This window comes from Alternaria ethzedia, assembly GCF_023757985.1.
Source record: "Alternaria ethzedia strain BMP 0044 chromosome Unknown scaffold_24, whole genome shotgun sequence".
NCBI classification, from domain to species: domain Eukaryota; kingdom Fungi; phylum Ascomycota; class Dothideomycetes; order Pleosporales; family Pleosporaceae; genus Alternaria; species Alternaria ethzedia.
Genome location: NW_026056217.1, coordinates 214,285 through 242,013, shown reverse-complemented (window position 1 = coordinate 242,013; position 27,729 = coordinate 214,285). Strand labels below are relative to the sequence as shown.

General features: G+C 53.5%; 13 protein-coding genes across 13 annotated transcripts; 7 read left to right on the top strand and 6 right to left on the bottom strand.

The window, feature by feature from the left end:
• Positions 1-380: 380 nt before the first annotated feature.
• Positions 381-2,578, top strand: J4E87_008083 (uncharacterized protein; the record flags this gene model as incomplete). Its single annotated transcript, XM_049379675.1, has 4 exons — positions 381-671; positions 723-848; positions 900-1,495; positions 1,546-2,578. 4 exons carry the CDS (start codon positions 381-383, stop codon positions 2,576-2,578), a joined length of 2,046 nt encoding a protein of 681 aa, XP_049230562.1.
• Positions 2,579-2,819: 241 nt separating this feature from the next.
• Positions 2,820-4,569, bottom strand: J4E87_008082 (uncharacterized protein; the record flags this gene model as incomplete). Its single annotated transcript, XM_049379674.1, has 4 exons — positions 2,820-3,731; positions 3,788-4,330; positions 4,376-4,488; positions 4,542-4,569. The coding sequence occupies 4 exons, from the start codon at positions 4,567-4,569 to the stop codon at positions 2,820-2,822; spliced, it is 1,596 nt and encodes a 531-aa protein (XP_049230561.1).
• Positions 4,570-6,164: 1,595 nt separating this feature from the next.
• J4E87_008081 (uncharacterized protein) lies at positions 6,165-7,735 on the top strand (the record flags this gene model as incomplete). The annotated part of the gene is made up of 2 exons (XM_049379673.1): positions 6,165-7,341; positions 7,389-7,735. The coding sequence occupies 2 exons, from the start codon at positions 6,165-6,167 to the stop codon at positions 7,733-7,735; spliced, it is 1,524 nt and encodes a 507-aa protein (XP_049230560.1).
• A 209-nt stretch (positions 7,736-7,944) lies between these two features.
• On the bottom strand, positions 7,945-9,334 carry J4E87_008080 (uncharacterized protein; the record flags this gene model as incomplete). The annotated part of the gene is made up of 3 exons (XM_049379672.1): positions 7,945-8,585; positions 8,636-8,936; positions 9,044-9,334. The coding sequence occupies 3 exons, from the start codon at positions 9,332-9,334 to the stop codon at positions 7,945-7,947; spliced, it is 1,233 nt and encodes a 410-aa protein (XP_049230559.1).
• Positions 9,335-10,451: 1,117 nt separating this feature from the next.
• Positions 10,452-12,305, top strand: J4E87_008079 (uncharacterized protein; the record flags this gene model as incomplete). Its single annotated transcript, XM_049379671.1, has 5 exons — positions 10,452-10,677; positions 10,742-10,941; positions 11,037-11,505; positions 11,566-11,792; positions 11,862-12,305. 5 exons carry the CDS (start codon positions 10,452-10,454, stop codon positions 12,303-12,305), a joined length of 1,566 nt encoding a protein of 521 aa, XP_049230558.1.
• Positions 12,306-12,678: 373 nt separating this feature from the next.
• Positions 12,679-14,268, top strand: J4E87_008078 (uncharacterized protein; the record flags this gene model as incomplete). The annotated part of the gene is made up of 1 exon (XM_049379670.1): positions 12,679-14,268. One exon carries the CDS (start codon positions 12,679-12,681, stop codon positions 14,266-14,268), a length of 1,590 nt encoding a protein of 529 aa, XP_049230557.1.
• Positions 14,269-14,592: 324 nt separating this feature from the next.
• J4E87_008077 (uncharacterized protein) lies at positions 14,593-16,955 on the bottom strand (the record flags this gene model as incomplete). The annotated part of the gene is made up of 3 exons (XM_049379669.1): positions 14,593-14,806; positions 14,871-16,867; positions 16,920-16,955. 3 exons carry the CDS (start codon positions 16,953-16,955, stop codon positions 14,593-14,595), a joined length of 2,247 nt encoding a protein of 748 aa, XP_049230556.1.
• A 608-nt stretch (positions 16,956-17,563) lies between these two features.
• J4E87_008076 (uncharacterized protein) lies at positions 17,564-18,256 on the bottom strand (the record flags this gene model as incomplete). Its single annotated transcript, XM_049379668.1, has 1 exon — positions 17,564-18,256. The coding sequence occupies one exon, from the start codon at positions 18,254-18,256 to the stop codon at positions 17,564-17,566; it is 693 nt and encodes a 230-aa protein (XP_049230555.1).
• Positions 18,257-18,958: 702 nt separating this feature from the next.
• On the bottom strand, positions 18,959-20,497 carry J4E87_008075 (uncharacterized protein; the record flags this gene model as incomplete). The annotated part of the gene is made up of 6 exons (XM_049379667.1): positions 18,959-19,252; positions 19,299-20,044; positions 20,119-20,223; positions 20,285-20,336; positions 20,389-20,409; positions 20,468-20,497. 6 exons carry the CDS (start codon positions 20,495-20,497, stop codon positions 18,959-18,961), a joined length of 1,248 nt encoding a protein of 415 aa, XP_049230554.1.
• A 506-nt stretch (positions 20,498-21,003) lies between these two features.
• J4E87_008074 (uncharacterized protein) lies at positions 21,004-23,084 on the top strand (the record flags this gene model as incomplete). Its single annotated transcript, XM_049379666.1, has 3 exons — positions 21,004-21,293; positions 21,346-21,779; positions 21,832-23,084. The coding sequence occupies 3 exons, from the start codon at positions 21,004-21,006 to the stop codon at positions 23,082-23,084; spliced, it is 1,977 nt and encodes a 658-aa protein (XP_049230553.1).
• A 415-nt stretch (positions 23,085-23,499) lies between these two features.
• J4E87_008073 (uncharacterized protein) lies at positions 23,500-24,867 on the top strand (the record flags this gene model as incomplete). Its single annotated transcript, XM_049379665.1, has 3 exons — positions 23,500-23,635; positions 23,691-24,659; positions 24,716-24,867. 3 exons carry the CDS (start codon positions 23,500-23,502, stop codon positions 24,865-24,867), a joined length of 1,257 nt encoding a protein of 418 aa, XP_049230552.1.
• Positions 24,868-24,960: 93 nt separating this feature from the next.
• J4E87_008072 (uncharacterized protein) lies at positions 24,961-26,178 on the bottom strand (the record flags this gene model as incomplete). The annotated part of the gene is made up of 1 exon (XM_049379664.1): positions 24,961-26,178. One exon carries the CDS (start codon positions 26,176-26,178, stop codon positions 24,961-24,963), a length of 1,218 nt encoding a protein of 405 aa, XP_049230551.1.
• Positions 26,179-26,840: 662 nt separating this feature from the next.
• J4E87_008071 (uncharacterized protein) lies at positions 26,841-27,614 on the top strand (the record flags this gene model as incomplete). The annotated part of the gene is made up of 1 exon (XM_049379663.1): positions 26,841-27,614. The coding sequence occupies one exon, from the start codon at positions 26,841-26,843 to the stop codon at positions 27,612-27,614; it is 774 nt and encodes a 257-aa protein (XP_049230550.1).
• Between the last annotated feature and the right edge of the window lie 115 nt (positions 27,615-27,729).

Genomic DNA, 27,729 nt, shown 5'->3' with positions numbered 1-27,729 from the left:
GTCCGCGGTCCTGGAAACCATAGATCCTGTCAGCTCCACACGTTCACCCAGACTGTGGGAAAGCATCAAGACAACGCGATGAGGTGCATGTAGAGGCACGATGAATACTTGATTGCTAGCATTTAGCGCACGGTTACGAGCCTCAACGGTGTTCAAGTTAGGAGTTTAATCTAGCGTCGCGCGGCTTCTGATCGCCACTGATGCGTGTGGCTTGCCGTCCACTCGTTAGTGCGTTTATGACGTAGAGGGCAATTGCGGCCCTACGCGTCTTTCTTGCCGTGTGAAGGCCAATACATTGCAAGGCTACCCTCCACTCTTTACCCTTTGACCTCGATACATTCACACCTACGCACATCTGACGCCTAATATTGAACGTCAACATGTCGACCGGAGGTGTGGTCTACAAGGACCTCCTGCCTATCCCGGATACAGACCCTACAGAACATGAGGGGAAGTCTACCACGCTACGGAATGCGCCTACGGAGAGCCATGCGCTAGCTCTAGAGGCTGCTAAGTCAGCGCCTCCGGAAGAGAAGGGTGCAGCGCAGATAGCTCACGGTGATGAAGTGGTGGACCTTGGATGGAATGAGCCAAAGGAACTCGTCGCGAAGCCGCTTGTCGGGGGTCTGGGTAATGAAGACCTGTGGCTGTTGGTCCGACGTTTCAATAAGGTGAGGCAAGGTGTAACTACAACCCTACAATGTGGTACTGACAGTGAGTAGCAAATGTACCATGTCAAAGAGATTCCAACAGCGCCTCCTGGGGGCTTGGATATGAACATCGCGGATGAGGAAGAGTTCTCGCCAGACAAGCTGCGCGCCAATATCGAACGCTTGTATATGACTATAGTAAGCATTTGGAGAGTAAGCAACGAACGCGCTTAATTTAACCGCGCATAGGGTATCGGTCTAATTGGATTCGGCAAGCACATCGTCCGCATCCGCTCATGGAGAGAGACGCGGCGCACTGCATGGTTCTGCTCCGCATACTTTGCCGCCTGGATCTTCGACATGATCGTACCCTTGATAACGGTGACTTTGGTTACGCTCATTGTCTACCCCCCGGCTCGCGGTGCCATGTTCCCACCAGCACCCATCGCTCTTGTCAGCTCTACGGGAGGCGTACAGAAGCCGAAGTCTGGAACTCTAGGCAGTACAGACAGTGCTACTGGAGCACCTGAGAATCACAAGGGTGAGGCTGTTGAGCAAGAGGCCTCGAACTTTGTCAACGGCTTTGCGTCGATAGCGCTTTCGAGCGCGACTGGCAAGCACCCACAGGGAGAGCCTCCAGATGAAGACTCTCCTGACAGCAGTGTACCGGACCCTACTAGGCTCGCCATCGGTGCTGCAGATGCAAGGGATCAGGCTGCTGGTGCCAAGCCCAGCAAGCACCACGACAAGACTAAAGTTCCCATGGAGACTGCCATGTGGACGAAAATGAGGCCTATTATGCACGGTATCGCAGATGTCACAGACACATGGGAGCGGTTCGCGAAGTAAGCAACCGTCTATCAGCGTTTACCTGAAATTACTGACATAATCACAGTATGCTTGAACCAACCCCGCCATTCCCGAAGAACAGGTCTCATCTTCGACTCGCAGTCGTAGTAGCACCGCTTGTTCTCGTCTCACTGTTTGTGACATCGTATATGTTCATGAAGGGGGTCACATTCGGCGCCGGCTTTGGATTCTTCGGTGACCCTGTCATACAGCGAGGACTAGCGCTGCTTAACAAGAAGTTTCCCAACTGGCAAAAGCTGCTCGAGCTCCGTAATACGCTACTCAAGGGTGTCCCTACCAACGCCCAACTCACCGTTACTCTTCTTAGACTCGGCGAAGCAAATAAAGCCCCTTTGCCACCGCCGCCTCACGTAGCGCAAGCACCAGAAGAGAAGCCCGTCGATATCAACGAGGAAGAGCTGCGCGCCACAGGTGCCGACTGGCCACTGAACGCAACACAAGAAGAACTCGATGAAGCCATGGCTCACGACCCTACTACTGCCCACGAGACCGGCGGCGAAGATATCGACCAAGCTAAAGACAGCAAACACGGCAAGAAGGGAACTAAGATCCTCAACTTCTTCCGCGGCACCGTCAAGGGCGGCGTCGAGACCACCATGACAGCCGACAAAGTCAAGGCTGCCGCCGGCTCCACCCATGCCAAGAACAGACTGGGTGCTGTACCACGTAGGGGAGTTGATCTCACATCCGGTCCAGTCGAATTCAAAGCACGACATGATGGCAAGAAAGGACATGTGTACATCGCTACCAAATCAACGATTCCATCTATCGCCTTTTCCACAGACAAGACTATCGAAAAGATTGGTAGCGCAGATAGGGAGGATCTGCACCCGTCCTGGAGTTTACCTGTCGGAGAAATCATGGAGATGAAGAAGGTCGGTGGCTTTGGCTGGAAGGCGAAGCTGGTTGTTGGTTGGGCTATGGGACGCGAGGTCGCTGATGGATTAATCATTACTGACAGGCAGCTCAACGAATACCGCATAATGGCGCTTCCGTTGAGAGACGAGCTGTTCAATCGGCTGGTGGCTATGGGTGGTCAGAAGTGGGAGTGTTGGTAGAGGTTTCACAATGTTCACATAGTCTAATCTTTATGAAAGAGTTCGTTCCATGATGATCTCATTGCCTGGAGAATAAGTACCTTTATCTAGCCGTGAACTTCCACTTTTCATCCCACCCTGAGGCATACATCCCATCCACTGTGCTCAGGCAGTGCATGCATAGTCCGCCGTGACGTGAGTCAATCCACTTTTAGTCCCACCTTCCCCCACCTCCAATACCGTGAAGTCGCCTCGCCCCCACCTACTCCTCCTCCATGTCCATCTCATCGTCACCGTCGTCCTCAACAGTAGCAATGGCAGTGCCATTGGCAGCGGCAACTCCTGTATCGTACGAGTCACAAGCCTTTGCCGAAGCCAAAGCCAGCGACTGTTTCATCACCAGCTTACTGGTGTTGGCATTCAAGCCTTTGGAGCGACACATCTTCTTGAGCTCATTCTGGTTGTACTCATCATCAGCATCAACTATAGCCTGCAGCAGGGTGTCCTTGTCCACCCTACGCGGAAGATCAATACCACGACTCTCACAAATCTTCTTCAGATCAAGGAAGGAGAGGTAAGAACGCGGATCGGTGTAGTTGGGGTCTACTTTCTTAGTCTTGGTCTTGGTCGGGGCCGGAGAGGCGTCCTCGTTCTTCTTTGTTTCCTGGGCTTTGCCCTTGGTCTTGATCTGGGTGTTGCGCTGAGTCTTCGAGATCCTATTCGCGTTGGCTCGGGCAAGGCGGATCTGAGCTTGGGCTGCACGGGTCATGGCGCGATGAGCCTTTGCTTGCTCTTTGGCCTGGCGCTTCTCGGCGATCTCCTCTGCCTTCTGAGCGTTGAGCACCCTGGCATCGTTCTTGATCTTAGCCTCCGCAGCTTCCAGGGCGTCCTTGTCGGCTTGCTCCTTGATACGGGTCTTCTCACGCATCATGCGGAACTCTTCCATCTCCATACGGCGGGCGTCGGGGTCGTCGTCCATATCGGTAGGAATGCGGGCTGTGCCTTCGACAAGTTCATTGTAACGGTTACGGCAGGCCTTGGCAGAGAAGAGTGCGTTCTTGTTCAGGCGACGCATGTAATCGGAGACTTTGCGGAAGCGCCAGGCGCGAATGCGCTCCAACTCGTAGTTGACCTCGATGTCGGCAAGTGCGTAAGACTGAATCAGAAGTTCATCCTAAAAGTTCAAATTAGTCAAATCATAAAGGGGGTGTCACTCGATGAGGAACTTACATCAGCGTATTCCCACTCCTTGTATCCCTCCTTCAGAAGGAAGTCGACGTTCTCACACTGAGCAAGGCGGATGCGCATGATACGCGTGGAGATGGACTTCTGGTCGTAACGAACACGACCATCTTTGGCGAGTTTGTCGGCGATCTGGCGGTCACTGAAGCCCTTCTCACGCATCGTCATCATGAGTTCGTCGTCAGAGTCCAACTCGTGAGTGACACGCTTGTGATAAGCTGGAAGACTCTCGCCCTTGCGACGGTCATGGCGGCCAAAAGTACCGGGCTTGCGCGAAGGCTTGCTGTAGAGGAAGCTGTTGTCTTCATCCAATATGAAAGCTTCAGCGTCGCCAGTTGGGACACCAATGACGGACCGCTGAAGACCCTTGGTCTTGGAGGCGTTATTGGTTCGGACACGCTTGCGCTTCTGACCGGTCATGTTGTCGTCGTACTCAGGATCGTAGTCGTCTACCTCTACCTCTACCTCGTCCTCGTCTTCCGGGATGCCGAGATCCTCATAGCCATCGAGCTTGAAGTCGCCGTCATCGGACTATTTAAAGTTAGCGGTTTCCTAATGATCAATTCATATACTTACATCGTCAGCTGCTTGAGCAGCGTCCTCGATGTAGTCGTCGTCCTCACCACTAGCACTGCCGACTGCGTCGTTCAAGTCGTTCTGAACGGGCTTGGCGTCATCTGACTCGTCGCCTATAGTTTTTTGTTAGAAAACGCGCAGGCAGGACAAATACGACAGTACTTACCGTAGAAGTTGAAGGCGTCATTAGCCATGTTGCGGACTACAGTGGTGGTTGCGGCGGTAGTATGTATAGCGTCGGTACTGTGAAGCGCGACACAGTGTTTGATCGCCTGATGAGTTGTATCGTTTTGGTGTACTGAAGCACCACGGGGTAGTCTGTCGGGGCTGCAGAAGAACAAACACGTTAGCCCAGTGTAGGCGCCAAAGGTAAAGGTGGGTAGTCCGATTGCGCACGGTGTGCGGCCGGAGGCTTCAGTGAGCCCAAATCAGATAATTCGCGCAGACAAGAAATGTATTGACTTACTTCAAAGTTATTGTGGGCGATCAAGATGATGGAGGAAAGATGTAGGAATGAAGTAATATACTGCTTATATAGTGGGGTGGGGAGGAGTGCGGGCTGTAGACGTGGTCGACGAAAGCACGTGATTGCGAATCTTCTGCGTCTCCTACATGTAAGAGAACGGGGCAGTAGTGAGAATGCAACTTTGAGATATCATATCTGATATCTAGGACATGAACGAGGTGTAGGTCCATGTCACACATTGAAGTGCTCTCCTTGAATGCTCGGATTTGGTCAGCTTGAGAGTAATCAGGAGGCAAACCAAAATATGTGAATAACCGCGACAACATCCATGAGGTTTACCCGATATCGCTCATTGAGGGTGCGTGGTCAACGTTATCGCTTGATTTGGGAACTGTGCTATGCTGCGGTGGCCGGTCTCTTGATATTTGGAAATTTGACATGAACAGGCGAAACTATGTACCGGTCGGAAGTAAAATGTCTTCCGAAGGAACCTTGAAGCCAGGAATGATCGGCGCATGGATGATGTGCCATCCATCGTACTGTAGTTCTTAAACGCCTACTTCCGTTCTCACTAACCAGTGGACCGAAAGCAGGCCGGAGGTCAAGTAATCCACTGCACTGATTGGGGCGGAACATGAGAGCAACAGCTTTTGACCGTCAAATCCCGACTAAGAGGAACTGCCACTACGTAGTAGTGTAAGTCAGAAGGTGTGTGTAGTTCTGACGTAGATTAGATGCACGATCGAGGCTGTTATTACATAATCCGAACGGTCCAAGAGATATTGATCTATCATTTGTGAGCGGTCGACGTCTTCCAAGTCTAGATGAACCTCTTTGAGTGCAATGCTTGGGCATGCATGGCCATTGTTTGCAGTGGCGGATTCGCCAAACGCTGATTTTGGAGAGGATATTGAGATATCAGCGACCGAAGCTGTGAAGAAGGCTGCCGAGAGTTTGTATCCATATCCAACCAGTAATTGACGTGTTCCAGAATCTTTCCAATCTCGTGCTGTCGGGGCGAGGTTTGACGGGTCGACGTGTGAGAAGTCAGGAGTCGCGCTAGTCGCCCCTCATGGCGTGGCGCGAGCTCTAGATCGACACCCCTGCCCATGACGTAGCGCGTGTAAACGCGGGACATCAAATCAGGGCTTCTACAGCGCCGACGACGACATAGCGAGCACCGCCGAGCCTGAAGATCGCCCCCGTGCGTTCCACGTCAAATCTAGAGTGCGACATATATCCTACAAACGCCCAATCCCCTACCGCGTCTCTCACCACATCCGTACCTGCCACCAACACCCAAGGCAGACGCGCATATCCAACATGGCATCCTATCTGGAGAAAGTGCGCCGCCAGTCAAAGCAGCTGTTCCCTCAGTCAAAACAGAAACCCGGCGCCCCTCCCATCGAAGACCCTCCCAAAGTCTCGGAATCCGCCGTACCCAAAGTCGAGGATGCTGCCGTCCCAAAGATCGAAGAACCCGCTGCTGGCCCTAGCGGCCCCGTCCCCTCTCCACCAGCACCAACTGTCGCCAACGCCAGCGAAGAAGTAGGAAGCGAGCCTGTCCTTGACGCCGAAGACCAGCGATTCCTTGAGCGACTTGCCGCCATCGCCGCGGAGCCCGAAGGCACGCCCCCACCTCTCCCTCAGCGTACCGAAATAGTCGACGACAATGGCGAGAAGAAGGTCGGCAGGGATGCGCAAACAGCCCTCATGGACAATGCAGACAAAGTGCCGCTCCCCATGAGTCCACCCGAGACCACTGCTGACGCTAGCGACAAGGGCAAAGGGAAGGCCGCTGAGGGTGGACTGGGCAGGAAGAAGAGTGTCATGTCCTACTTCCAGCTGCCCAAGTTCGCCAAGAAGGACGGGGAGAAGGCCTCGAAAGACAAGAAGATCGTGGTCACGGAGAAGGACAGGACCCAATTCGCAGACGACCTACTTGCTGCCGCCGAATCCGCCAAGGCTGCCGAGCTCACCGATGCGCAGAAGGAGGACAAGGAGTTGACGGATATTTTGGATCAGCTCAACCTCTCAGCTGTGAACAACCGCGTCTTCAGCTTCAGCAAAGAGTCAGAGGAACTTCTCAACAAGTTCACGCAGGTTCTAAAAGATCTCATCAACGGGGTACCGACAGCCTACAACGACCTCGAGAAGTTGTTCACAGATTACGACAACCAACTCAAGAAGATGTACGGCAACCTACCGCCTTTCCTGCAGAACCTGGTCAAGAGTTTGCCTGCCAAGCTCACAGCCACTCTCGGCCCAGAGCTCATGGTTGCATCGTCCGAGAAGCCAGGGTTCGATGCACAGGCTTCCAGCAAGCCTAAGGGCAAGAGGTCTATGCTTCCTCAAGTGCCCAAAGTACCGAGCCTGAAGTCGCTGGTGTCCGCTCAAGGTGCTGTTGCGACAGCGCTGAGGAGCATTGTGAACTTCCTGAAGTTCAGGTTTCCTGCTCTGGCAACTGGAACTAACGTCATCATGAGTTTGGCAGTGTTCGGTAAGTAGCATGTCATATCGCGTTACAATCAAGCTGACTCTGTTTAGTACTGCTATTCGTGTTCTGGTACTGCCACAAGCGCGGTCGCGAAACCCGTCTCGAGAAGGAGCGCCTCGCTGCTGAAGACGGCCAAGCTGGACGTATCAGCAGCGCCTCCTCCATCAACGAGGAAACCGACTCCATCTTTGGTGATCAGTCAAAGGCGAAGACAAGGGACAGCGGGAAGATAACGCCTGCTTCTCCGCCTCAAGAACCACTTATCATCAAGGACAACAAAGAGAAGGAGGAAGAGCAGTCAGCGTCGGTAGCTGATCTCCCAAGTGTGTCGCATCTTCCCGATCCAAAATCGGGAGAGGTACCCCGCACAGCCACTCCACCTCCTGACCGCAAGTAGGCTTTGTGAAAGAGCGAAGGTAGGCTGAGGTATTTGGTTCAGATTGATATTCCCTATGCGTATACCCTGGCTTTAAGTAATACTTTAATCAACGACGCATCATGACGCTATCATTTCAATTTGCAGTTCTACTCATTTGCAATGCATCCCGGTGTCTTAACGACGCGCAAGAGTATTAACCATGCAGGTGCTGTCATATCCTCACTCTCTCAAGGTTTTCTCGCATGAATTACCACGACTTCAAAGTACGCATGCACCTTCCTCTCCTTCACCCCCGATCTGAACTTAGCGAAGAAAACCTGGGCCTCATCGACCGTCCAGCCCATGACCTTCGTCAGCAGATACAGTCCCCAGCCCTCCGCTCCTTGTGTGATGTGCAACAAATTCCACCTACCCAACTCTTTCATATGTGGATCAGCCGGCCACCCATTGACAGGCACCTTGTACACCCGCTCTTCGACATCTTTGAAACCCGCGTTACGGATATACGTCGACAAGTTCCAAACCTCGTAGAACGACTTCCCGAAGCGCTCGCTTGCTTCATGGAAGAGATCGCTCCACTGAGACAAAACGTGTTCTTTGGTCAGCGTGCCATCGTCGGATTTGAACTGGATGCTCATTTCCATTTCGTGGAGGTAGCCGCCTGGCTCGAGGTTGTTGTAGACTTGGGTGTAAAGTGCTGGCCAGTCGCCGATAGAGCCGTACAAGGAGCGGATGTTGATGAAGTCGAAGGGCTGGGTGTATGTCCATGGGAGGGTGACGTCGTCGATTTCGAATTTGCAGTTTGGTGGTGTGAATTGCGGTTGGATGGGGGAGAGGTCTACGCCTAGGATCTCGGCGCCGGGGTACTCTGGGTAATAAGTTAGTTATGGCATTCAAGAGATGGAGTAAGAGACATACCGTCGGCCATGTCCATACACCAAATCCCTGTTCCGCACCCAAGATCCAACACCTTCTTTGGCTCTTTGATAGGTGCCAGATGCAGCTTCTGGTTCAACATGATCAGAAACATATGATGCGCAATGTCGAGTTGATCATTCTGGATCTCATCGTTGGGGCCCCAGTAATCATTTTCGCCCTCACGGTACTTGTGGTAACGGCGGCCGTTTTCGAAACGACCTTTATGTATGGTTGACGCGATGGACGTTGTGTCGCTTGCAGCGTCATCGTCGCCTAGAGCCGAGTCGGCGTCTGTACTGTCCTGCTGATGTTAGAAGTTTCTTGAGAAATACTGAGTTGCGACGTTTGTTCCGCGGCGCATCATGTCTGAATGATCAAACTCTGTGAAGGAAACTTTGGATTACTTACAACTAACACAAGTGGATTGACAACTTCCGCTGTTGGTGCAGGACCTTCCACTGTTTCTGAGGGAAGCCCCGTTAGGAATGCTTGACTAGCAGATGCTTCTGCTGGATCTGGTGAGGTGGTCGCCTCTTCTGGTGCGTCAGATGATACAGTAATCTCCTTTAGTGGTGATGAAGTTCCAGCATTTGGTGGCGCAACGTTCGCGGAGCCATCTCCAGCAATTGGATTATCTGATGGTGCAGTTGCTGACTCGTCCTCACTTGCCTTCTCTTTCCCTTTTCCAAGATCTGCCATAGTAGAGATTGTGTCACACCGTGTAAGCTGAGCAACTCCGCCAATGGCAAACAGGTCGGCACAACCTTGGAAGTTTTGTATGTTTCAAAAGTTCTTCGAGCGACTATTAGCGCGGCTATCAAGGCCAGAGACAATAGCCGCGACTGTGCCTCAATCGTACAGCAACGGCACGGAAAGAAATGGGGCAAGTAGATAAGCGAGTATACAAAAACCACTATGACGTCGTTTGATGGGTCTCGAATGACTTCAGATGCGGAAAAGGTACGGAAAAATTCAAAGATAGACCCTACCAGAAGGGAGAGATGATTAATAACGGTAGGTGCCGTTACGAAGACCCTGCCCAGACGGTAACATGATCAAGGCTGCGTCTCTCCACAGGGCTAGAACAAACTGGCGCTGAGGTCCGAAGTGCTTCACACCAACGTGCATTCAAGGGCAAAAACGTGGTTGTGGACCGAGATCGCGGGAGCTTCCTGCAGGCTCGACACGACGCATCGTAGCCTGTTTTCGGCCGGAGTGTTCTCCACCGAATGATTCGCTGGAGTAAGTTTCGCGATCGGACGAGATTTGATTGCGAAAACATCAAGAGTCGGTTACTGCTTCGTGTAAGATGGGACTTGAGTCACTTGACGCTGCATTGCTGCTGTGCTAACTTGCCCTATCAGCTTGTTGCGTGCCTCAATCGCTCAGCTGGGGAACCTTGACAATCAACAACACGACGCTAGCGCAAGCAGTCTTGACGTGCCGCGGCGCTTGCAAACCACTCCGGTTCCCGCTATCCTCTGTGAGGGATTGGACTTGGTTCCAGATGTCGCCATGACTTCCGTCAAACGTTGCTCGTTGGTGGGGCACACGCACTGTAGGTTTTGACAACACATGGCTTGGTCACCATGCAGCTGCGAGCTCCGCATCTTCTCCAATCCTCCAAATTGGTGCTTGACCGATCAGGGCCAGTAACAATGGTTCAATAGGAGCTTGCAGCAACGCTCTCCGCTAGTTTCTGTAGCGCACAACGGCGCCCGCGCTTTCACGAAGGGTTGCCCCACTGATGGGAAGAACTCACATTCATCATTTGCAACTTCAAATCCTTGCGCTCTGACATCACTTCAGGCAAGCCATGGAGTCTGTTCCGCCCGAGTCATTGCTTGACAGCGTCTCACAGCGCCTGTACGCAATCGCATTCGTCGCTGTGGCGTTCTTCGCTATCGGCCGCATACGACAGTACTTGCGTCTGAGACATTTCGCCGGACCCAGGACGACGGGATTCTCTTGGCTGTGGCATTCCAGAGCTGTTATCGGTGGCCAATCTCCTAGGTACTACGGCGAGGTTTGCGAGAAGTACGGTACGTGTCAGGAAGGCAAAAGTGCTACGCGATCTGGTGGCCTTATACTGATACTCCTCATAAGGGCCGATTGCCAGGATCGCACCGAACCACCTCATAACATCAGACCCAGAATACTGGGCACGGATCAATGCGGTGCGTTCACCGTATAAGCGATCATCATGGTATTACCATAGTGCTCGGTTTGAGACGGGGAAAGACAATGTCTTTACAGATTGCGACAACGATAGCCATGATGCCAGACGGAAGAAGATGACAGCTGGGGTACGTGGATACACAATCTGGATGATGAGGTTGCGCACCTCTAGTGGAAATCTGGGCAGCTGCGTGACCAATCTGCACTTACTAACGTATTGCAGTACTCTGGTAAAGAGAACCCGACATTAGAGCCATCAATAGACCTCCATGTAAAAGAACTTGTGACTTTGGTGCGCAAGTATGCGGCCTCGAAAGCGTCAACGAAACCATCCCAGGCCATGGATCTAGCCCAGAAGATCCCCTTCTTTACGTTGGACGTAATCAGTCATGTAGGTTTGGGAGAAGCATTCGGTGACTTGAATGCCGACAAAGACCTTAAAGACTACCTGAAATCGAGCGAAGAAGGTCTCAAGATTGGAAACACGGCCTTCGCAATGGGTATAGCCTGGCTCAGAGACACGCCTATCATTGGCCCCGCCATCAGTCCATCGGAGAAGGATGCCACTGGGTTCGGTAACATGATGGCTCAAGCACGAAAGATAGTCGACTCCAGGATGTTGAAGTCGACTGAAGATAAGTCTGATATGTTCGCGTCATTCGTCCGCCATGGTCTCTCTGGAAACGATCTTTGTAAGTGACATGAGTGTTGTAACCCACGATTCCGGGCGTCGACTGACCCACCGTGCGTAGTCCAGGAAGTCTTCGAGCAGATTCTCGCCGGATCTGACACTACGGCTGCTGCCATTCGGACTATTTTGCTTTATGTCATGAGCCATCCGCGCGTGTATGCAAAGCTGCAATCCGAGATAGATGAAGCCGTCAGAAGCGGCGCGGCTCCCGCGTCTCCTGGTATCATCTCGGATGCAGAAGTGCGCCGCCTGCCATATTTAGGCGCTGTCGTCCGTGAAGGAATGCGAGTAAGTCTTGTCTTTTCTGCAAAGAACATAGATCTTTGAGCCAGTATGCGCTAACAGTAGACCCTGCAGATACATCCACCAGTCGCCAACATCTTTTCAAGAGTCACTCCGGATGAAGGAGATGTCGTGACCATCGATGACAAGGAGTATCACATCCCCGGCGGCACATTGGTCGGCTACTCAGCCTGGACGATGCACCGCAACAACCGCGCTCTTTACGGCGAAGACTGTGGTACCTTCCGTCCTGAACGCTGGCTGATTGAGACAAGCGACGAGGAGGCGAAAGACCGTCTAACCAGAATGACGAAAACCAACGATATGATATTTGGGTACGGTCGATGGCTTTGCCTAGGACGCAACATCGCGTTGATTGAGATACACAAGTGCATCTTTGAGTTGTTGAGGCACTTTGATCTGTCGTTGACCAACCCGCTGGAACCATGGAAGACGTTCAACTCGCTTGGGTTATGGGAGATCAAGGACATGTGGGTGGATGTCACCTTAAGAGAGTAAGGCTACTGCGGTCTCCGTGGGGTATATTAAATAGGCAATGGGCGCATCCGTCGCACGCCTCGTCTGGCGTAGTCAAAATGATAGTGGGATGATGTTCTGACGCGTTTTGCTTTGCTTGGTTGTGAGGGCAACATTGATGCTCGAGTTCCGAGCAGCCAATCGGCTGAAGCGCAGAGAGCGACGTACCAGCGACGAATATGTCTGAGCCTGGGAACCCTCCACCCAAATATGGCAGCATTGACCAAAGTCGCATAGCTCATATTCTCGAGATAATCGCCATGTGCGCAGACCTGACGGATATCTCCAACAGCGACAAACGGCCGTGGCTGAAGTAATCCGGAACATGGCGAGAGCGCTCCATATCAAACCAACCATGGCAGCCACCTTCGCCCGCCATCACAACTTCGACCAAGTCCCCACGTACAATCACGGTAACGCCATCGCGAACCAACAGCCACCCTACGATGCCTATGCCGCGTCGCATCATCATGTCGCAGTCCGCAACGGCAACATGGCAGCCTATTGCGAGCCCACCACCGCCAACGCCCAACATGCTGCCAGTATGAACGACCACGGGCAACAGCACGATAACAGCTACTCCCCAGACGACACGCCTGGAAAGCGCGAGAGCTTTCAGCATGGCTTAGCCGGCCAACACCACGACTACAGGATCCATAGCCCTACATCCGAAGCATCCTACATCGGCATCCAGCACAATTCGGCACAAGCACCCCTAGACAATGACGCGTCCGACCGTCAGTTCGCTATGCTCCCGCCTTCCAACTCGATACATCCTTCGTGGCAATCCCTCCACGATTACGCGCAGTCGCACGCCGCCGAAAACGGATATGCGCTATCTATCAATACGACGGCGAAGAACCGGTCGCGCATCAAACTCGCCTGCGTGTGCTATGGCCAGCCGAAGAACACCCACAAACTTACGGCCGAGACGAGGGTCAGGAAGAATAGGGTCAGCTACAAGACAGGATGCAAGATGTGGATCGAGGGCAAGAAGCAGGACGACGGCACGTGGCTCTTGCGCGTGGGCGAGCCACAACACAATCACCCCGGGCGCGAGAGTGCTGGATGGGCTGTACAACGGAAGAGGACGTGGGGTGTAGTAGGAGGGCGCATCGGGGTCGGAGGCGTAACAGCGAAGGAGGAACTCGCCAAGTCGAACCTGACGCAAAATCAGGAAACCCTCGAAGACGTGGACGCGGAAGCCGACGGCGACGAAGACATACCCAGCGCATCTACCCAGGCACCGAAGAAGCCACAACATAGCCTCGAGCGTGGAGGTCTCGTGTGGAGGATCGTCGAACAAGAAATGCTACGGAAAGGCGAACCGAACCAAGGACGCGACCGAGGCGTAGGTAGGACAGTGGAGGTACTGCAGGCGAGACTACCAGGCATACACATCTTCAAGCGCGACGTCTACAATATACGAGCGCAGATAAAGAGAGCCCGGAAAGCGGCAGGCCAACAAGTGGGCGACGGCCTCAACAGCTCAGACGATGAGGCTGAAGTCGAAGCCGAAACTGATATCCATGATACCGTACACGTCAGCGCCGACACCAGCACAAACCATCCGACTCAACGAGCCGCTCCACACCCACAAACCACATACCACCACCCCACCTCCCACACCCTCAAACCGCCCGCACCCTTCCCACTCCTCCGAAAAGATTCACGCATCGACCCCACACTGGACAATCGCGGTCCGCCACCACCGAATCCTCCCGAGGCTGTCGATATAGAAGTCGATCAGCTGAGGCGGGAGAATGCAGAGCTAAGACGCATGTTGACGGAGCGGACGAAGCAGGTCAAAGAAAAGACTACGGAGTTGGCGGAGAGGGCGAAGGAGATCAAGGATAAGACCACGGAGATGGCGGCGCTGAAGAGTCAGGTTGAGCTGTTGAGTAATATGATGATGACGAGTGGGAGGGGGTTGATTGGGGGGTAGTGGATTGATGTATCGGGAGATTGAGGTGATGGGTAATGAGAAGGGTATGTACAACCCATATATTGTACGAAGAAGAGATATGAAGATATGCAAAGGTAATCAGATTTACATATATAATCGTAAACAACGAACAATCGAATAAGCTAAACAAAAAAGCCAAGAGGTATCTCAGAAAGGTATCCGTAAAAACAACCCTCCCAAAAGAAGTCCTTGCAAACTCCCAATCAACAACATCAGCGTGGTATCCAGCACCAGAAACTCCATCATAAGCTCATAGTCAACTCGTTAACCCGTCGCTCGTTTCAACGTTGTCAATGACGTGCTTTACGCCTCCTCGACCATGTCCTCGTCCTCACCCTCGGCGAGCATGTCTTGTTCTTCGCAGCTACGCTCGACCTCATCAGCGATGAATTGCTCGTACTCCTCCAAACTCTTCTGTACGTGGAGTTTGAAGCGTACGATGTCGTCGAGCATGCGCTCGATTTCTGTGTGGAGTTCTTCGCGGAGGGCGTTGGCGCGGAGTTGGAGTTGTTCGTACCTGGTGGAGATGATTAGCTTTCTGTGGTATGAAGATGAACGAGGGGAAGGGGTAAAGAACTTACTCGATGTTGACGGCCATTTCTCGTTGTACCATGAGTTGGACGCTCTCTCCCAGACCGCTACGCATGCGGCCCAGTTCTTTCTCCATGCGCTCAATCTGTGCGTCAGATTGGCTCTTTTGCGTGTTTGTTATTTCGCGGAGCTTTTCTAGCTCTTCCTCTGCTTGAGCTACGCGGTGACCGAGAGCTTCGACTTCGGCTTGCTTGTCATCCATGGCTTCTTTGATCTTGTCGAGGAGATCGTGGTTGTTCATGTCGGCTTCTAGGGCTTGGTTGCGTCGTTCGGCAATCTCCTTGCGAAGTGCGATTATGTTGGATTTGACTGTTCCACGGAGGTCCAGGTTGAGGAGATGTGCTGGCGAGTACCCTGTGCCTGCGTCGTGCAGAAGACGGTCTGATGCGTCTTGTGACGAGCCACCCATTTGTGACCCTGAGAAGTTGGGGCCATCTGTGATAGTGAGGACAAGTTCATAGTCTTGCCCCTTGGCGTTGACGGCCGTAGAAGGGATGACGCCGATCTGGTAGCCCAGATTGTTGTACCGCTCGATTGTTTGTTCGAGTTCATCCAATTTGCGAGATGCAGCGATTTCCTTCTCTGCAACCCGCTTCTTGGACTCCTCCAAGCGGACTGTCGTTGCTTGGAGAGAAGTATCAAGGCGGTCTCTTTCATTTGCCATACGGTCGATATCCGCAATGGTCATGCCTCGACCGTCAATGATAGCTTGGAGCTCTTGCTGCTCCTTCTCTGAGGCCTCAAGTTCAGCCTCAATCTCTTCAATGGACTTCTCTAGGAATGAGCAGCGGTCACTGTACTTCTTGACCTTAGCGTCCATGGAGTTGTTGTAGTTCTCAAACTTGACACGATCTTCTTCGAGGATGCGGATCTGCTCCTCCAGCTTTTGGATCCGGGGGCCGGACTTTCCTAGTTCTTCGATCTGATCCTGTAGGTATTTGTGCTCGGCCTCAAGGAGGGAGACCTGCTCGTGATGCTGGGCATTGGCGGCGTCGAACTTGGCGGCCATTGTCCGGATATGAGGCTCCATGTGCTTCTTCTGTGCCTCTTCATCGTCATCGTCGTCTTCTGCGGAAAGCCAAGTGCTGTAGGCGTCTGACAAGAAGTCAAAGATGATGCGGTCTCCAGAGACGTCGAAGCCAGCCTCAAAGCAAGCGTCGTCGTATGTACCGGCCTCATAAGCCTGCATCAGGCGTGCCAATTGCATCATCCAGTGCAGAAGACCCAAAAATGTGTACCAGTTGTTTCCACCAACAGCCGCGATCTGGGACTTCATGATCGACTTCTCAAACGGGTAGCGCATCTGCTTCAGTAGGACGGGCACCTCCTGATCGATGGACTTCTGGAAGCGATAACTGGGATCGATTCGGTTGTAGAGCCATTGGAACATGCAGTTGAAGTCTTTCTGCGTTGGCGAAGTCATGGCTTTTGCTGAGAGCACATGTTTCGACTCCATCTCGAAGTTGTTTTGGGTCAGGAATTCAAGCAGCTCCTGAGCCATGTGCTGACGGGTGCTAGCATCTTTGAGTCGGCGCGGGTCCGTCGGGGGGACGGATGGCATAGGCGCCTGTTGGAAGAAGGATTGTTTGACACCAGATTGTCCAGTTACATGCGAGGCTCGCGATTTGAACACGCTGCTCCGCCGTTGTGCGCTCTGCTCAAAGTTTGGCCCTGAAGGGGGAGCGGGTGTTTGGAATATGGAGGCGCCGGGCGCAAAACTCTTGCGCGCACTGCTTGCGCCGAAGTTGCTAGTTGAATTGCGATGTACGGACTGGAAGCCTTGCGCAAGGTCTGTTCCAGAGGATGAGCGTGGGAAGAGCGGCTGGCTCGGGCGACCCGGCGCGAGGGACATTCTACTCCCGCTCTTCGACCGGGCGTGGTTCGGAGGGAATTGGGGTTGGTTCATGTTGTTGATCGAGCTAGATCGCTTCATGGCGGAAGCGGGCATGGGAATCGCGGAGGAGTTGTTGTTTACTGGTCCTAGAGTCTGCGCGCGTGGTCAGGAGATGCGACGAGAGGGGGTCGCACACTAGACTGACCTGACGGCGCACCGAGAACATACCCGGGTCGGCCATAGTATGTGTTGTGACAATTATGCAGTGATTGTCGTCTGTTCGCGACGTCGCGGGTCAATAAGGCGGGCGGCCGAGGGGGGTAGGGCTGGTGTTGATGCACCCGTACCCGCCTATGCAATGTTTGTTGTGATCAGGGTTTCGCGCTAGCCCACCGCAGCAACGCGCCTGGTCCGCGCCACGTGGGGTACGTATCTTGCATTGTTGACGTCTGATTATCTCGAATACGAGGCAGGTGGAGGCGGTAGTAAGTTAAGAGTGTTTATTTATAGCGACCGGCGGCGAGAGATGCCATGGCCAAAGACGCACTGTCGAAGGGAACGCTAGCAGATATTGATATGTAAAGCCAGAGTAAAGGAAGGCTGCCAACCCCGTCGTCCTCCCCAGTCGCCACAAGATCTCATCTCGGACGCACTCATACGTGCCACTTCATCGCTATACTGTATCGACTGGGGTATCGTTGTGCACATGCAAGCCAAAATAATGATGCCACAAATTTTCAAAACTCCAACCTGTGGCCCGTGAAAGGTATAAACAATAAGGACATTAAACTCGAAACCCGTTAGAAATGCATCGTCAACATGCCCCCGTTGAAAGTGTGTTTTAGGCGTCTACCACCGTGTCGACTTTGGCGTGTCTGCCTTTCCTATGTTCTTGAACATGTCATCGGCGCCTAGACTCAGCGTGTCTTCGTTGACACCGAAGGAGCTCAGGCCGGGCAGGGCTGGAGGCGGTGGGCCCTTGGGCTTGGGTGGTTGCGCAGCCTGTACGGCAGGTTGAGAGACGGTACGGCCATTCGAGTAGGTTGTGGAATCCACAGTGCCTTCTGGAACAGATCCGGAGATGAATGTCTTCCTCTTGCCGAACCAGCTGCCGCTCTTCCTCCTGCTGAGACTGGGTGCTTGGCTGTTGATTGTAGCCGGCGAGCCCGGCCTCTGGTCCGACTTCAAGCTGTCGTTGGACGACAGCGTCCGAATGCCGAGGAACTTGCGGACGGATGCAGGCCGCTTACTCGAAGGGCTCGTGGGCGACATGGCGCTGGTCGCATCGCTGGTGCGGCTCTGCTGGAGGTGGCCATCAGCCGAGTCCTCTGACGCTTTGCCTGGCGGCGGCGACTCTGTCTGCGGCGGGGAGCCAGGCGACTTTGGGGTGGGATGCGACGACAGTGGGCCTTTTCCAGGCGTGGGCGGGCGAGGTGACTCGGGCGGGCTGTCGAGCGGCGCGGGTATCGACGTGCCCTCGGTCAGAGAGAAGTTGATGGGCGAAAGCGTCAGTGGCTTGAAGGAGAACTTGTTGGAGCCCATTGCAGTGTCGTGGTGGGAGACTCGTGTGGTAAATTGCGGTGGGCGATCAATAAACCCAAGGTGCGGTGGAGTGGAGGCAATTGAAGGCTGGGAGCGACGCGGCAGCAGATGAGAGAGTCTCGCAGAAGCCGCAGGCGGGTGGAAGCTCAGGAGGTGCTTTCGTGAAGCGGAGTACGGGCCAGGGATTACACGACGGTTAGCAGGGATCAGCGCCCTGCACCACCCAGAGGCGCTGCGGATACGGCGCGCCAGCCTCGACCTTCCCCAGGGACACGCCCTGCCTGCTGCCCCAGGGACAAAAAGAATAAGACGTGAGCCAAACACGCGCGCGTCAGCAACCGTCGTGCAGCGCTGCATGAATGCGTGCCTGCAGCGCGTCACCTTCGAGCTTCTAGCGCGACAATGTACCAGAGAATGCAGTGGGTCAGCCACCCGAGTCAGCGTCAAGGCATAATGCAGGAGAGCCGTGCCGGACGCGCATCGCATGTCGCCATCTGCCTCCGCATATCGATTTGATTGAGACCCTTTCTGTGATCTTCAACGGTTATCTAGACCCATATCGCTCTCGCTGCGACATGCTTCAAACACGCACTGCAGCCGTGTACCCCTCCAAAGTTTATCCGCCACATGGACGACCCCTATTGCCGTAGCTTCCGAAGCACCCTGATGTCATTGCTATGCACAACCTGATCCGGGCCACTCTTATCTTGTCTTTCGCTGATGCACCTCGTCCAATTCGGTAATCTCGTCGAGCAGTTGGCACGTCTCCTGCGGGTTCGCGATCCACGCCGTCGTACATGCCAACCGAGCCTTGAAGTCGTTCGCCCCAGCACTCAAGAACTGGTCGCCAACGTGCAATGTTTTGCTGCCCTCAATCCCGCCGAAGATCCGCTGACAGGCAAGGACACCCCAGGACTTATCGCCGATGTCGACGAATACGTCGTTTCCGCCGTTGAACGCGCAAAAAGGGAGACGCTGGCCGACCTCGGATATTTCCTAGCCACGTCAGCACTGCAAGCATCGCACATGGTCTCAAACCTACGAGTATCTTCTGCACAATCAAAACGGTCTCTTCGAGTGTCTCTCGACAGAACTTGTGCCCGTCCTTTGGTACAATACCAACCGCTCTTTCCTTCCGGACGACATTTGCCTCCATGCGGAAGTTTTTGACAGTGTCTCGCAGAGAAACTTCCGCCAAGTCAAGCAGGTCCTTGATGTCCGACTCAGTCCACGAAAGCATCTCCTTAAGCAGCCATTCTTCTCGGGGAATCAGGCGCAGTAGAACTGGACTGTTCTCGTCAAACTTGAAACAGAAGTTACTTTCACCGCCCATGATGATCAGATTCTGTCGAGCCTCTAGGGGCAGATCGGATGCCTGGATGGCGTCTAGGAGCCCGTACAGTCTGCCATAGTATGGCTTCGCCTCTGTGTACCCTGCGGCTGTGACAATGCCAATCTTTGATCCACGACGCATGAGCTGCAGGATCTTGGGAATGATCGGGTTGTCTTCTGTCAAGTCTTTGCCGTCGTCATACAAGGTGACATCTCCGTCAAACGTCACGAGTTCGAGTGGACCGTTGCGGATGAGACTCATTACTTGGGCTGTGTTGAGAACTAGACGCACATCGTTGAAAGAAGGGGGGACGAAACGTCGATGGCTGATGAAGCGCCGCTGATCTTGCCAGATGAAAGCGTCATGCAATGCTAAGGACGTGAAGAAGTTCGCTACTGTTGGAACGAGAAGCTTCAACTTTGATCTGTCGGGTTTGCCGTCTTTCTGGTGTTGGACTAAGTTGCGTTAGCCCTGCGATTTCACCGTAGACCACCCGGACTCGCACGGCTTCAATGGGTTCATGACATACTGTGGTCGTTGATGATCTCTTCAACGTCGCGTAGGATCTCGGCATACCGCCGTTGAGCGATGTTGGCTTGGTGCTCGACTGACTCATCGCTGGGCTCGAATACCGCTGTTGGATGGGAGTGTAAGACGAAAGGCACAGCTAGGAGACCCTGAGGTAGTATAAGTACGTAGCTCGCATTCTTCAGCAAGCAGGAAGAACATTACCTTGATCCACTCTATCTGTATCGTGCGTTAGCTAGGCATTCTGGATCGGGTGTCACAGGATACTTACGAGCTGGTCTCTCCTGTGGGTCTTTCCGGATATGTCAGCTATTTGAAGGTAGATGGTTGTCACTGTAACTTGTACACACCTTGAGGGCATCTGCCACACGGGAAGCCATCAAGTTAGCATGCTTGTCGCTAAGTCGACCTTTGGGGATTGTAGTCGTGGTTGGGACTTACATTCTACGCGGTATCTGGTAGTCATCTTGCAAAGTCTCAATCGGTGAAGGAGGAATGAGGAGAAGTGAAGGACACTGTGACTGAGTTGTCACTGTAACCTAAGCTGTCTGTCCAAGCTTATCGGAGACCGCCGTTAGTGGCTGGAGAGGGAAGGGGCCATGCACATGTGACCCGGTGACATCCCCGCGCGACGGTACACTAACACCTGTAAGCTGCTTTTTCCCCCTCTCCAAAGCTACAGCTACCTTGCTTTTGATCCACGAATGCGCGTGCAACGTGTGCCATTCGTGGGTTGCATGGGTGAAGCCGCAATCGATAAGCGGCGATCTGCAACGGCCGCTACTGGGGGACGGCTTTTATGCAAGGGCCCACCGTGTCGGACAAACCACAGGAACCCAGCCAGCTTCGCCCAAGCTACCCGGCCGCCTCCAGAGTCGCAGTGAAGATGGACTCGTCGTTGAACAACGTGGCCCTGCGCCCATGGCCGGCCCCAAAGAAGGAGGAGCTGACGCAGGATGACCTGCTGTTCAAGATCGAGCAGCTAGCGAGCGAACGCGGGCATTTGCGCAACATCACCGAACAGTCGCTACAGGAGGACATCGACGCAGGCAAAGATGTACCGGACGATGCCGCAGAAGGAGCCGATAAGGACAAGAAGGAAAAGGAGGTGCCTTCCCGGCAGGAACAGCTAGAGAAGGTGTTCAAAGCCGGGCAGGAGATGTATAGTCATCTGGAGTACGTCTGAACGCGAACGCGTTGTATGGGGGTTCATACTGACCAAAGGCAGATGGGCTAAATTTGCTGCTACCAACGCGCTCGATCTCGTCTCCCTCATCCTCTCCCAAGACCCAAACAAACGCGCCCTCAACTTCTTCAGTCCGACGTTTCGAGAGCAAGGCCTGAACCAGGGCATACCACTCGGCTCTTTTGGCATGAGCAAGGAGAACCACGAACATCGCACTCGCAAGCCAGATGAAGCCCAACGACTTCAAGATCTCGCGTCCAAACAAGAAATAGCTGCTCAGGGAGCACGCATGGGGGCGCTCGACTCTTCGGTAGACGAGATATTGAAGGCCGCGAAGCACTTGGAGAAGGAGATACGTCGAGAGACGAAGTACTGGCATGAAATAGTGTCCGTCTCCGACAAGGGGTGGCCCATCCAGCGACTGCGCCAGAATGTACGCCATTCGCCCTTTGCCGTGCGTTATGGACTCCCCGAAGGTAAGGCCTGCTCATTCGTCGCGTCGCTTTCCTTAAGCTAACAATGCATTAGCAAGTGGTCATTTCAAGGCGCGTGGCTTTGCCCCTCTTCAGATGGACAAGGACGGCAGCATCATTCTCGATCCGAGTCTCGCGCTCAAACCGAAGACATTCCGGGTGCGAATCAGTGTCGACGGCAAGATGACAGGCACATCACAACTCCCTCTCGATGGCGAAAACTCGGCTCAGTCTCTGGAAAAGTCTATACAACTTGCCCGTGATTCATTACTAGAGGAAGAGCTGTACTATGAAATGAGTCTCGAGACTCGGCAACTGCGAGCCTACGGTGTCGAATTTCGGGATTCTGTCATTCAGATAGACGTGCCTAGCATGGGCAATGCTTCGCAAGATCGAAAGCTGCTCATCGATTGTATACCCCGGGACGACCCTATAGCGAGCAACCAAGGGCACGAGTACGATTGGCTGGCTCGCAACATCGCCGAGGCGCTCCGACTGCTCCTAGCTCATGAGCATAGCATGCGTCTCTATAGGAGATCGCAGCTTCCACCTCCCTTGACAAGCCAAAAGCGGGATAAGCCTCCTCCACCTTTACTGCGTACGCTTCTTGCGGTATCGAATCACATTGCAGGTGTCGACTCGCTTTACGTCTATCTTGGTCTCGTCGCCAAAACACTGAACAACGCAGGCCTTGATGCGAGCCTGGATACCACGCGTGAGACGTCTTGGGCGAACCTTTCAGAGAGTTTGAAGACGACGCCGAAGAAGGGCATGTCCGCAACCGATCAGCTGCTTGAAATTTTCATGAAGCCGTTCGATGGAAAAGCGACTTTGACCATACCCACGCCAAATGGCACACAGCCAGAGAGTCTGGTCGTCGTTACACGCACAATCATCGGTCAACCAACGTTTGGCACAGAGCACAAGCTGACCCTTCCATCCACTCTGAGTTCCGATCTTGGCTTGTTCCAGCAGCATAAATTTGCTACCGTCGAGGAGCTGAAGTCATATCTAGACTGGATTCTGTCCCTACATATTGCGCATAGACTTTTGAAGAGTGAGTATGCCTCACGCGCGCAGACGAGAACTCAGAATCCACGGCTCTCGATTCGTCAAAGCAAGGAAACCAAGAAAGGCACCAAGTCTACAAGGGACATCAGAGTCAACTTCAATGACGGGGAGCTAAAGGTAACTGTGCTGGCGGTTGATGCAACATCGGAAGCAGAAGACGCTGAGCACTCGCATACTTGGAGCGAAACAGGCGACAATGCTACTCTGAAAGAAGTCATCAAAGAGTGGGTTGGTTAGACAACGTGGGGAGAAAAAGTAGTAAATGTACACCCGTAAGGAATCATATCAGATCAGGCGGAACTGTTACCATCTGCAACGTGCATTACATAGCGCCAATATCGTTGCATCACACTTGCACCCAGCAAAAGCGGGGTGAGCCGGCGACAAACTTGGCCACAAGCGGATAGCTTCCCTACGTGCAGCCTCAAATCCACATCAGATCGTCCCGAGGTCAATAGCTCCTCGATTTTATCCTGGTACCTGACATGTTCATGACGTTGAAGACTAAGAATGCCGAGCCGCAAACTGACGTCCAGGTACCTGTGAGGTAATGTTTACAGTTCGCGCTTGCAAATCGAAGCTATATAAACTGTGATGTTAAACATCATGCTGCCCTCTTTGGTATCCGCCATTAATTGTTGTTGCGTCCAACATGCTATCTCTTTCAGTATTGACGTTGAGCGCTCTGCTTCCTGCGCTATCCAGCGCACAACGCATTCGTTCTGACCCCGGTGTTGCCGGCCCACCTCTTGAAATCGTTCATCTCTACAACGATCAATGGCCTACCGGTACCAACACGCCGTACCAGACTCACGAATGCATAACGACTAACATCGGTCACAGGTATCACCGTCTCCAAAGGCGGCCGTAAATTCTCAAACTACCCAGCAGGTCTTGATCCCAACAACACCAACACCGGCACCAACAACAGACATGCCGTAGCAGAGCTCACCTCCAACGGCACCGAAACACCGTATCCAAGTGTAGAAATCAACAACCCACCAAATGGAGCCATCAATTACACGACGACCCCACCAACAGGTGCAAACTACCAAAACTACCTCATCGGCGTTCAAAGCGTCGTCCTCGACCCCCAAGACAGACTCTGGATCCTAGATACAGGCCGCGCATTAACCGAAGAAGGCACCCTCGTTCTGGCATCCACAGGCGGCCCCAAACTCGTTGGCGTAGACATTGAATCCGACACGGTGATTCAAACCATTGTTTTCCCACCCACAGTCGCATACCCAGACTCGTACCTCAACGACGTACGCTTCGACCTACGCCCTCACATCACCGATTCCGGAAAGGGTGTAGCATACATCACCGACTCCTCATCCGAGGGCCGTAATGGAATCGTCATTGTAGACCTAGGCACAGGCGAAAGCTGGCGCCACCTCGACGGCGCACAAGAGTCGCGAGCAGAGCGCGGATTCGTGCCATACGTCTGGGGAGAACCGAAATACTACATCCCTGGTCCTGGTCTACCCCTTACCACAGTCCCGCTGGGAAGCGATGGTATCGCCTTGTCCGCTGATGGAGAGCACTTGTACTTTGGCCCTGTTGGTGGTCGCACTCTTTACAGTATTCCCACTGAGCGTCTGCGGGACCGCGGTCAATCGTCTGAGCTACTGGCGCTGGGTGCGGTGAACAACCGGGGTGAGAGGGGTGTGAGTGATGGGTTTGAGACGGATACGAATGGCTTCATCTATGCGGGCAATATGGAACAGAATGAGATTGGGTTCCATAACCCGAAGAATGCGTCTATGACGTTGTTTGTGAGGGACCCGAGGATCAGCTGGGTGGATACTAGTAAGTCTTCCTTTTACTGTGCTGGTCGTGTTTGAATGAAGACTGACGTTTTGTAGTGTCCGTCGGAAGCGATGGCTATCTTTACTTCACTGATAACCAGCTGGCCTTTAGCTCGTCGTTCTATCCTGGTACGGACAACAGAGAGAGACCGTTCGTGTTGTTCAGGGCACCTTTGCCTAACAACGGATCGAGGGTGTTCTTGCAGTAAAGGCTTGGTGGACAGTGCTATAGTCTCACGGTCCGACAAATGGACGTATGTACATATATCATGGAACGTATACAGCTTTGAGCTTTACAAAATCTACGTCTTACCAAACACGAAAATCCCCTTGCCGTCCCTGTAGCCCTCCAGAGTATCCTTGACCTTGCCTATCAACTCGTCGCCCTTGGTATCCCACTCCCACTTGATCTCATCGACAGGCATGTCTCTGAACTCGCCCTTGCGTGTCATATCTAGTACATCGGCGACTGTCTTCTGCTTCTCCTCAGGATGCTTCTCCGCCCACCTGCTTACCCAAAAGCCGTGGAAGTGAATGTCCTTGAAGATGAGCATCGACGCGGGAATGGTCAATGGCTGCTTCGACATAGCACCGTAGGTAACGAAGTGCGAAGAGGAAGAAAGCAGTTTGGCCATTGCTGTAGCGGCCTTTCCGTTTACACAGTTCAATGCCAAGCGGATGGGAGCGCGACCGCCATTCGTCCATTCTTTGGCCTGGTCCTTGATGCCCTGCGATTGTAATTCTGCGTCAGTGATGACGACGTCTGCGCCCAGCTCTTGAAGTTCCTTCTTCATGGCTTCTTCTTTGCTCTTGTCTTCCCGACTACGAATCACGTTGATGCTCTTGTAACCCCACTTCTTGCCTAGTTGGATGGCGGCACGTCCAACACCTGAGTTTGCTCCATTCTGTATGAACCACTCGCCTTCCGAGAGGGTTGTGAAGTCGCGAAGCATGCGGTATGCTGTGCATGGGTTTATGGATACGGTGCCGGCTTGAATCGCGGTTATGCCTTCGCGCATCTGGTCGTCGAGCTTGACCACGTCGTTCGTGGTGGCGCTTGCGTGTGTTCGCCATGTACCGAAGCCAGGCCCTTTCATGAAGACCCAGTCGCCCTTCTTGAAGCCTTCCTTCTTGACTCCTTCGCCCAATGCTATTATCTCCGCCACTCCTTCATTTCCAGCGACAGCAATCGGGTTGGGCGTGCCTAGGTTGGTGGTGAAGGTCGGCTTCGAAGGGTATACGCCTTGGATCTGGTTGATATCGGCGGGATTGATGGGCGACGCAAGGAAGCGCAATGTCATGAAGTTGCTATGCGGCGGCGAGATGGAATGACCGTGCAGAGAGAGCACAGCGGGAGGCTCTCCATATTCGGAGAATGTGAGGGCTTTGGCTTGCTCGTAGCCGTATGCGGAGATGTAGCGGCGCTGCGGAAGTCGCGATACGGCCGGGGCTAGGTGTCGTGTGCGGCGCAGACATGACTGCGCTAATCGCGGAGACGGCGAAATGAGTTTGGTAGCCATTGTGAGTGGCGTAGACACTATGAAAGTGATGTGGATTGGAAGCCTGTGGAGCTCATGGAAGATGTTTTGGAAAGACGGAGCTATGACGTTTGCTAAAGCCGAGGTTTGGTGGAGCAATGGAGCTCATAACACGCATCACTTTCGACACAGTACATACAGTGCATGCCTGTAACAATTCTTGATGCGCGAATGTTTTGACGGGATGAATGCACATTCTACGGAATTGGTGACGCGAGTTCCGCGTTTCGCCCTCAGCCCAAGCCTCCAGATGCCAGATGGTGCTCTGATCCACTGTTTCTCATAAGCTCGCAAGAATCATCGCATAGGGCGACGATGCGCCACAGCCTGCGCCATAAACTACGTACGAAGAAGCAATGGTAGACATTCACATGCAAGACGGCCCAAGAGGCGCTTCGTGAAGGTTCCCGCCAGCTGTGGGCATCTAGACGCCACTAGCACCGCCCCGCGTACGTCATCGGCCATGCGTGTTGCTAGGCTGCGCCCTCCTTGAACTGGCAGGTTGCTGCATACCCCTCTTGCTACAAATAGACCCTTTCGCCAACACACCCTGTCCACTGCATCACTCAAAGACTCACAACATCCCTCAGCCACTATACCACTACATTCAAATCCCTTCCAAAACACCTCACACACATATCAACATGGCTGCCACCGTCAACGTCGAGAACATCTCCACCAAGACTAGCGAGGATGAGATCAAGAGCTTCTTCTCCTTCTGCGGAAAGATCCAGTCGCTCAGCGTAAAGCCCTCAGGCGACGACACCCAGTCTGCCTCGGTCACCTTCGAGAAGGCCGCCGCCGCAAAGACCGCCCTCCTCCTCGACAACACACAGCTCGGCCACAACTCGGTCCAAGTCACGTCCGCTAAGAGCATCGACGAGATTGCCGGCGAGAAGTCTGCCTCTGCCGACGACGCCAAGGACGGCGACCACCACATCGAGCAGGAGCAGAAGCCCCGCGCACGCATCATCGCCGAGTACCTCGCCCACGGCTATGCCATCTCCGATACCGCCATCGAGAAGGCCCTCGCCGCAGACAAGCAGAACGGCTACAGCACCAAGTTCATGAACGTCCTCAACAACTTCGACCAGAAGACTCAGGCTACACAGAAGGCGCAGGTCGTCGACCAGAAGCTGGGCATAACAAACAAGGGCTACGCTGCCTTCAACATGATGACCAGCTACTTCGACAAGGCTGCCTCCACACCCACCGGACAGAAGCTCCGTGCTTTCTACGAGCAGGGTAACAAGACTGTCATGGACGTCCACAACGAGGCTAGGCATTTGGCCGACCTTAAGAAGCAGAAGCCTGCCAGCGAGGGTGGTGTTGCTGCTGAGAGCAGCGAGAAGCCCGCCGAGGGTAGCAACGAGAAGAGCGGCGAGTCCTACGCTGCCGCTGCTGCCCCCACCTCCTAGATACGAACACCTTAAGTGCTCACGGCGGAGGACTGGAACGACATTTCTTTCGATTCAACGATTCCCACTTGGTTTACAGTCTGTATGAATACTTGCGCATGATACCGATGACGGC